Source organism: Cyprinodon tularosa, unplaced genomic scaffold (genome assembly GCF_016077235.1).
Source record: "Cyprinodon tularosa strain WSP-4 unplaced genomic scaffold, ASM1607723v1 ctg13, whole genome shotgun sequence".
Classification (NCBI taxonomy): domain Eukaryota; kingdom Metazoa; phylum Chordata; class Actinopteri; order Cyprinodontiformes; family Cyprinodontidae; genus Cyprinodon; species Cyprinodon tularosa.
Genome location: NW_024038114.1, coordinates 1,304,656 through 1,314,004, shown reverse-complemented (window position 1 = coordinate 1,314,004; position 9,349 = coordinate 1,304,656). Strand labels below are relative to the sequence as shown.

Sequence of the window (9,349 nt, the reverse complement as noted above, 5' to 3'; positions counted from 1 at the left end):
CGCTTTGGATTTTTTCTCAAAAACGAAGAAGCATGAATTTAAACAGCCTAGCAGAATATTTGCCAACTGCATATTATATATTATATTATAATAAGATCTGATATTGTTACATTGCACATGTTTAACATAAATGTTATGGCATAAATGCTTAAAAATCGGGTCATGCCATTAACTCATTTTTGGAGGAAATTCTAGTAACAAAACAGATATAGAGAGGTGTTTGGATTCTGTTGAATTTATGAGATTTCCATATTTGAAAAAAACAAACAAAAAACACAGTTATCAGCCAACTGGACCTAAGTTTAAACAAAAACAATTAAACATATAAATAAGGTCATAATACAAAATTAAATTAATAATCTAAAATGTACAAGAATATTATACAAGATAGAAATTAGCTATTTTGCTCATCTACATATAATCAAATAATGATAAAATGGACTTTAGATTTTAAAAGGTCAAAATTTAACAATATTTTAAAAATCAATGATAAAAGCCTTATTAAACATTTTTTTTACCTTTATCATACGTTGCAGGCAAGTTTTTATTTAGTATGTATTAGATTATTTAATATTTTCTTATTATCACTATTGAGAGTTTGATGGAATAACAGCATATTATTATTATGTTTTTGTTATTATTATTATATTATACATATCTTAGTCACTACAAACTCCACCTAATATAATTTTAGTAATTTGATTATGTATTTATTTCTGAATCTAAACAACATTTTTCAGAAATCAGAAATAGGAAGCGTCAGACAGTGGGTAGAATAAAGTATTCTATGGTTAAAGGTGATATGACTTTTTTCGTTAATTGATCAATTGGTTTGATCAGCCACAGTTCAAAAATTTTAATATTTGATCCTGAATGCTACCATATGAAAAATTAAAAATACATAAAGATATTTGATTCAAACTCTTGCAGAGTTTCAAATAACCTTTTTGTGCATTTTAACAGTTTGAAAGATCTTTGACAAGCTTAATATTCTCCTTTACTATCAGAAAGATCACCAAAGGCATCAATAATTTAGTGTAAGAGGCCTAAAAGGTGCAGAAAACCAGAGAGTTTAGTTAAATTATCTAAATTTAAAGCATAAAAATATAAGCCAGTAATTTGCCCAGAATATATACTAGTATCATCATCTGTCCCAACTAGGTGAATTTATTACTGATGATCCAAGCTTTCAGTATGTTCTCCTCTTGACATAAATTAACAGTCTATTGTTTTCACCTTATCTTCTGATAAAACAGGTTGAACTGCTCTGGCTACAAGTTATTTTGAAACCAACGATGCCCTCTGGTGGATCAGAAGCACACTTATGTTGTGTTGCTCACTTCAACACTAAAGACAAACACAGTGTGCTCTTCCAATGTGTGAAAAAAGAAACATTTATTTTGGTATTCTTAAAAGGGCCTTTGGTTTAAATGATGGTAGAATACACAAAAAATGTATTAAACACCAAACATGAAACAATATTGAGACTCACATTCCATCTTATCCCTTGCTCAGGATAAACACATAACTAGCAAAAAGAAATCAAAAGCAGTTATAGATAAGGATAAGCATCTGCAGAGGACACCATTGGAAATAAAATAAGAAAAGCTTAAAATATAAAATACCCTGAGAAAATGATGATAAATTCTTAGACTAGTTGTGCTGTTTGGTGTCATATAGAATATATCCAACAAAGAATATATCCAAGAGTCCAGCTAACAACTCTCTGTTGAACCAATAGCTACAACAAACATCCTTATAAAGCAGCCTTTTTGTTTCAGCAACAGTTATCCATAAAGAGTAGAGTATGCATGTAACACAGTATACATCAAAAAGTAAAGTAAGAAATATTCCCATAAGCTTTCTAGATAATGAAAACCTGAGAGATTCAGTTGGGTTGAAAAATGTTTCATTGTGTACAAGAATGTCCAGAAAATACAGTTTCCTCTGACTGCTGAGCAGAATTATGTTAGTACCATTCCAATAAAGTAAAAAAAAAAAAAAATCCACTGGTCTTGGTTTCCAAGCCTTTTCAGTTCAAAATCTCAGGATTAGCATTGAGTTCAAAGCTTTATACAGAAGCCCAAAAACTTGTTTTTGCTTAGAAAACATGCAAATTGAACCAGAGAAGATGGTTCCTATAATCTGCAAGTTTCCTAAGCAATTACTCATACTTGTGCATTATTCCGAGGGTGTCTTTCCTAAAATGGAGTGCAATATGCTGTTGCAGATTCTCAGTCATCCAGGTCATAGTCAATTTTCTATACCAGCGCTCTGTTTAGTGTAATGTTATCATCATTAAAGTTGTTCCTTGAGAGGCTGTCCTTAACTCCTCCACAAGCAAATATGATGTATTTGAAGGAGATAAGTACAAGGTCAGAAAAGAAGGTCACAAAAACAGTAAACAAATTCTGTCCTGAGAACAAATATGCACTGTAAGAGTTCAAATTATTAATTAAATCAAACAGAGATGCCCATAAAGCGGAAAAGTTTTCTGCTATTCAAGAGAAACAGGGTGAATACATCTGCCCCTATGGATGGATGACACCCTGTCAAGGCTCTCTTTTCAGTATTAGTTAGTTATTATTGCTAGATACAGACTGTAATATTGAATCTGTGTATCTCTATCTTCCTGCCGCTTTTTGGAAAGAGACTTGCAGCAATCGCTGCAGGACCAGCAGCAGATTTTTCCCTGCTACTAGACTGTTGAACTCTTGAAAATTCTAATCTAGACTCTGTATGACACTTGAAAACATCATATTTGCACTGTATGGCTGTTTTTTTCATAATCCCCATAAATAGAACACAACTCAATGTCTGCTGCATTTTGCATCACATGTACTGTATTTATTTTGCACCCCACTGAACCTTCCCATATCAATTCCATTTTACACCATGACTTTAAACTGGTTTTCCTTTTCTCCAACACTGTTTACATTCTTGATCAAAGCTGCACTTTATAAATGGTAATGTTCATTTAACTGTTAAAAAGCTGTGTGCATCCAAATTTCGTTTTGTATACCCTGTGTATACAAAATGAGAATAAAGTTTGTCTAAGTCTAGTGCAAAGCAGAAGTCGTTCAATACTGGCATCAGAAGAATGTCAATTATCAAGACTGAAATTGAGATGAGGATGGAAAGCAGAAGACTTGTACAGAAATATTTTCTTTGATGAATCATCATAATTGTTCGGAGCATCTAGTAAAGATATACATTTCTATAAATCCAATATAATCCAAAAGGGACACATGCCTCTTAAACAAAGTTGGGTAGAATGCCCAAAGATGTTACACACTCTGAAGTCCTTTTTTAGTCTAAAGAATATATTCTAAAATTCCAACATAACATCAAAGCTGCACAGAATTATGTTGTTTGAATATAGGAATGTGTGAGACTTTCGGTTTCATTAAAGCAAGGTATTTTTGGGTGGGGTTGTTTTCTTTAATGAAAAGAAGGTAAAGAAGCAAAATGTGGTTGGTCTCTTCCTTATAAGTCACTATTTTATTGTTGCCCCATTTGGCGTGCCTTGTTTTACTTTAGCTAAGACATCCTAGAATCTGAACGTGTTATACATTTCCGCCTATATAGATTCCCCTTTTTATAAACCTGCCAAAAATGAATTCCATCCTGAAATCCGCAATTGGTCTCAGCATCCTGATTGTTGCAGGTAAGTTCAAACAAACATCTATTTCAATACACAGAATTTTTTTTCTGCTTTTAAGATTTTCTTATTCTTTTTTTAATTAATTATTTTAACTAAATACTACCTACTTTTGTTTTCTGTTGCCTTATTGTTTAAATAACGAGAAACATTCATGATTTTACCATTAAAAAATATTAACTTTTGGTCGAAATCAGTGAAAATGGCTCATTCTGTTTCCTCTACTCTAATGTTTTTTGAAGTCAAAATTTGCAAAAGAATTCAACTTTTCAAATTACTTTTGGTACATTTTCAGTAGAGGGATTATTTAAGAGGGATTAAAACAATAAGGTCTTTCCATTTTATATTCCCAAACTTCATACTAAGAGCTTGTGCTGACTTGTTCTCCATTTCGGAACAAATATTTTGCTAGAAATAATTATAGGTATGGACAAAAATGTGTAAGTCTAAATGGAAAATGAGAGGCCTCCATGAGATACACTTAATGTTTTGGAACTTTTTTTCCATTCAACAGCAAACTGCCTGGACTGCAAACAATGCAAGATTGGTGTACTTGGAAACTGCTTTTTTGGGAATGACATCTCATGTAGCAGTTCAACAGAGAGTTGTTATACTGGACAAGCACGTAAGAGAAATCAGTGTTCCTATCTGATGATGATATGTTTACTCGAGTGGGAGGAGAAATACAAAAGGTACCAGCAGCTTAGACCTGTTGATTAGAGCAGAAGTGGAGAAGTAGGTCAAGAGGATCTTATACCCCAAACTTCATACAGTTAATGAGTAGACGATGTTTGTTCTTAGATTATCTCTGTGCAAAACAAATAAAGGGAAAGATCGAAGCAAAAGAGAGTTTCCATGACTGCAAGTGAAGCTGTGGGAAAACCTACTTATGCTGCTAAATATTACCTACAATGAAATGCAAAACATGAGTATTGCAAGATGTTGTTGCAAAATGTGTTCTAAACCTTAAAAGTTAATGGATGTAAATCAAGCATAAAAGATACATTTGCAGAATAAAATGGTAGGGTTATGAATGCATAAATATTTTGTAAATAACATTTTAAATTATTTTGTTTAGTTTAAAGAATGTGTTTTCCTGAAGTAACTTTATAAAAGACTAATTCATCCTGAAATGTTTGTTTGATGTATTAGTATTAGCAGAAGTTCCTGTTTATGGTCATTTCAGAGTTCAATGCTTCTCAATCCCTGACCCTGATCAGTAAGGGCTGCATAGATTCGGACCTGTGTGGATCGGCCCTAACTGGATCCATCCTCGGTGTTACTTTCACCAGCAGTATTACTTGCTGCAACACTGACCTGTGCAACGGAGCCTCCTCTGTCCAGCTGCCTCTGACTGTGGCCCTTTGTGCTGCCATCCTGTCATCACTGTGGGGCTTCTTGGAGTTTTAGTCCAACATGATGTTCATTATTGCTGAAAGCTGATGTAACTATGCTGAGTCAATAAAAGCTTTGTAAAAAAAAAAAATTGTGGATTTTTCTCTTTCAAATACAGTGAAACAGGAGCATTTAAACAGCGTGTCAGGATATTTTCCAACTGCATTTTATTAGGACATATATTATTAGGTTGCAAATTTTTACCAGAGATTTTATGAAAAAAATACCTATAAATATAGAACAAAACAGTAAAATATAGAGATTTTTTTATTTTTTTGATGAAATTATATTTACATTTCCATATTTGTGCAAAAAATGAACTATTCTCAGCCTAATGGATCTAGGTTTAAACAAATACACGTGCATGATATTCTTTCAGGTTTGAGTTCTGAGTGGAGCATCTTATCTATTTGTCAATCACAGAAGGTAAAGAATCCATTAACTAAAAGGTTATTGGTTTCTAAGTAAGCTAATTATTTAATACAATATAATTTTATCAAAGAATGTTTTTAAACTCTATAGGATAAACGTTGGTTCTCAAACAGAAATCCATGCCAAACTGAGATATCAATGCATGGTTTTCAACAAAATATTTTTTTTTTCTTTGTGTACATAGTGGCTTAGTCTAGTTGGGTTTCATTAGTCTAGACAAGAGTTTTTTACTGAAAAAGTTTGAAATTGGATTTAAAGGAGTTTTGTTAATACATTATTATACTTTGAACACAGGGTATTTTGAATCTATTCATTATTTGTGTAGAATTCACTGTGTGTCCATAATTTAAGTTTCATTTACCCTTTCATTTGTTGTCCTAACACACAACCAATTTGTGTTCATAAACTTTCAAAGATATTCTTTCAAGTCAAAGTTAAAAACCCATTTGTTTAGAGCTGCTTCTGACAGAGTTAAACTGTTGACTCAGGTATCATTAGTTTACGTTTGTGATGTGAAAATATTTTGTTTTACTGACTGTTTTTATCTTTACCTGCTTTTATTCTTCCTTTTTAATTAATTTCACAGTTGAATTCACTTAAAGCATTTTAAACTGTCTTTGTAGTGAATTTTGCTAAAGAAATAAACTTGTCTTTACAGTAGGTATACATGTCATGAAAGGATAAAGAACTTCCAGCGACAATATCTACTTTTTACTTTATCGTCTACCTGATCTCAGAAAAAGCTCAAGTTAATCATGGCGGGTGGAGAAACCAGAAATATTTCTCCAGTAAAAGCAGCGATACTCTCACAAAAATTTTACTTACGTAAAAACGTAAAAACTGTTCAACTACTCCTAAAAGTTTGTTTTTTTTTATCAAAAAGTAAAGTAAATGTAACTAGTTACTTTTTCATATGGGAGCATTCTCCCCAAAGGTAGGAAGTATGTTAAACAGATAAAATTTTAGCATTAAAAATACTTTACTCTCTTCTAGGTGAGACAGAAGCTCTTCCTACTGATAGGTGGTGATAACAATCAACATAGTTTTCTAGTGCATTGTAGAAACAACACAAACACACACTATTTCATAAACACAAATGTCTTTTGAAGGATCATTTTCAAGATATAATACACAAATCTTTGGTTCAAGTTTGAAAGGAAAATGGAGTCATTGGGGAAAAACCAACAAATGCTAAAGGAAGAGAGTCAGAAAACAAGGACCTAGATTTTAACCAGTAGTTTTTAAATTCAGTGAATCAATGAAACTCAGTGAAAATAATCTATTGTACTGATACAGTATGCTAGGACGTGAATATTGAACTATGAAAAAATCGATTTCACAATTAGTCTTATTTGTGTCAAAACAACTTTTTGGGGTTAAAATTTGGGCAGGCAGTTTTTTTTCATTTTGTTTTATTTATTTTATTTTTTTTAATTCTCATACTCTGAGAGTTTAAAACCCTGCTTTCAAACAACCTGAACATTGTTATGAGGAGTTTAACAAAGACCTTTAAAGTTGAAGGGTGCCTTTGAGTAAAAAAGGAAGAGAGAAATAAAAAAAAAGACATTTTCCTAAAAAGCAAAGACGATTCTTCCTTTTCCTTTTTAAAACAAAGAAAAAGTGTATTTTTATTGTAATGAGCTGACTAGGTCCTACTTCAGCAAAATGTCCCAAAACTTCCAGTTTTATGCATTGAGGTAGATTTTACATTTTCTTAAACTTTTCTGCATTTGTTTTTTGTCAAACATCTCTGCTCTGCTGTCTAAATGATCCATTTATCAAATCATCTGCCCAAAACCAGATTTTCTGCAATATTCTGGGTCTTGTTCTAGGTTCCTTCTTGCCAACTATACTTTCTTTTGTCAGGTTGTGTGGTTTGAAGATGACCCAAATGCAGAGACAGCAGCTGAAGTGGTTTCTTGCAGATGTAATTGTCCAAAAGGTGGCAACTGAGGCAAAAATCAAAAAATAACAAAATACAGCAAAACCAAAAAGAAAAACATGGAAACATAAGGAAAAGCTCACAGGAGGAGAAAGAAACAGCCAGGAAACTTGGTTTTCAAACACCAAATCCATCTTAAACTGTATTATGCTTCCTCTTTGTACATAGTAGTTTAGTTTGGTTGAGTTTCACTAGTTTTAGTCAAGAGTTTTTAACTGAAATATGTTAGACTTGGAGCTGAATGACTTTTTAATAAACTATTATATTTTGAATGGAAGTTGTGGTGAACTTATTCCCTGTATGTGCAGAATTATCTGTTTGACCATGATTTGAGCTCGATTCACACTTCCATGTGTTGTTCTAACACACAGCCAGTAGGGCTGACAGTACGAATAATATCTGATTAAAAAAGATATTTTCCACCCCTCCCAGGGAGGGCAATAAACATCTTAAGGTATCCCAACATAATATGGCGTCCGAGCTGGCTGGGCATTGCAGTTATCACAACAATGGTCTGTTCGTGACCGATGTCACTTTAAAAAGGTAGTCCCTGTGAAGAACATGGTTTTGAAGCTTTTACTGCGCATTCAAACCAGCACTCACCACAGCAGACAAGAAAAAATGATAGAAAGAAGGAAACGAAGATTGACTGTATGATCTGGTGAACTGTAAAGTGCCTTGAGATGACGTGTTGTGATTTGGCGCTATATAAATAAGCTGAACTGAATTGAATTGAAGACTGAAAAAATGCTGTTTAATGCACTTTTGCCAACAAAATTGTGAAGCCAGTTTAACTCAACTTGAATCATATTAAACATCATTTTTAAACAATAAAAAAATGTGGCTAGTGAAAATGCTGAGTGGCTTTTAACCACTAGCCACAGGGGTCAGTGAGCAAAAAGTTAATGTCAAGCTCCAATTATCTTGTTTAAATATAGGAATGTGTGAGACTTTCTGTTTCATTTAAGGAAGGTATTTTTGGGTGGAGTTACATTTTTGCTTGATGAAAATAAGTTAAAGAAGCAAAGCCTGATTGGTCTCTTTCTAATCAAAATCACTTTCTTTTTGTCTCATTCTCAGATGTGGCTTGTTTCACTTTGGCTAAGACAGCTTCGAATTTGAACCTGTAAATCATTTATAAATCGTTTATATAGATTCCCTTTTTATAAGCCTGTCAAAAATGAATTCTTTCTGGAAATCAATAGTTGTTCTCAGCATCCTGATTGCTGCAGGTAAGTTCACTAAACAGCTACCGTAATTCAATACGCATTTCAATAAGACATTTTATTCTGTGTTTAAGATATATTAATGCTATTTTTCTTTAATTAGAACTTATTATGGAATATTTCTCACTAACCTATTTTTGTTTTTTTGCTTGCATATTGAAGTGGTACATACATTGCTTTACTGTAAAAAAATGTTAACGTTTCATGGGAATCTGTGAAAATATGACTCACTACTAGTGAAATATGTTTCACTATGTGTATATATATATATATATATATATATATATATATATATATATATATATATATATATATATATATATATATATATATATATATATATATATATATATATATATACATATGCACTTGTATAATATATAATTTTTCTTGGTATTTTTCCTTCAACAGCAAGCTGCTTGGACTGCAAACAATGCAAGATTGGTGTACTTGGAAACTGCTTTTTTGGGAATGACGTCTCATGTAGCAGTTTAACAGAGAGTTGTTACACTGGACAAGCACGTAAGAGTGAAATCTGTGTTACTATCAAGTACAGAGAAAAAATATATTCTACCCATCAGGGGAGTATAAGGTTATTTCCAAAATATTTCATAGTCATAAAATTCCCAGGAAGAAAGATTTTCCTTTTGTATAAAGACCTTCACACTGTAGCCAGTATTGGGAAATTCTGTG

At 32.4% G+C, this 9,349-nt stretch overlaps 1 protein-coding gene across 1 annotated transcript; it reads left to right on the top strand.

Annotated features, from left to right (window-relative positions):
• The first annotated feature begins 3,410 nt into the window (after nt 1–3,410).
• Nucleotides 3,411–5,129, top strand: LOC119777991 (sperm acrosome membrane-associated protein 4-like). The gene is made up of 4 exons (XM_038276996.1): nt 3,411–3,416; nt 3,589–3,667; nt 4,176–4,286; nt 4,848–5,129. The coding sequence occupies exons 2-4, from the start codon at nt 3,616–3,618 to the stop codon at nt 5,069–5,071; spliced, it is 387 nt and encodes a 128-aa protein (XP_038132924.1). The 5' UTR covers nt 3,411–3,416; nt 3,589–3,615; the 3' UTR covers nt 5,072–5,129.
• The last annotated feature ends 4,220 nt before the right edge of the window (nt 5,130–9,349 follow it).

What these genes read in the sequence shown, in the direction of transcription:
- LOC119777991 (XM_038276996.1), top strand. Translation starts at nt 3,616, where the DNA reads ATGAATTCCATCCTGAAATCCGCAATTGGTCTCAGCATCCTGATTGTT. An exon ending in CAGCATCCTGATTGTTGCAG is followed by an intron (nt 3,668 to 4,175) that starts GTAAGTTCAAAC and finishes TCCATTCAACAG; the next exon opens with CAAACTGCCTGGACTGCAAA. An exon ending in TTGTTATACTGGACAAGCAC is followed by an intron (nt 4,287 to 4,847) that starts GTAAGAGAAATC and finishes TGGTCATTTCAG; the next exon opens with AGTTCAATGCTTCTCAATCC.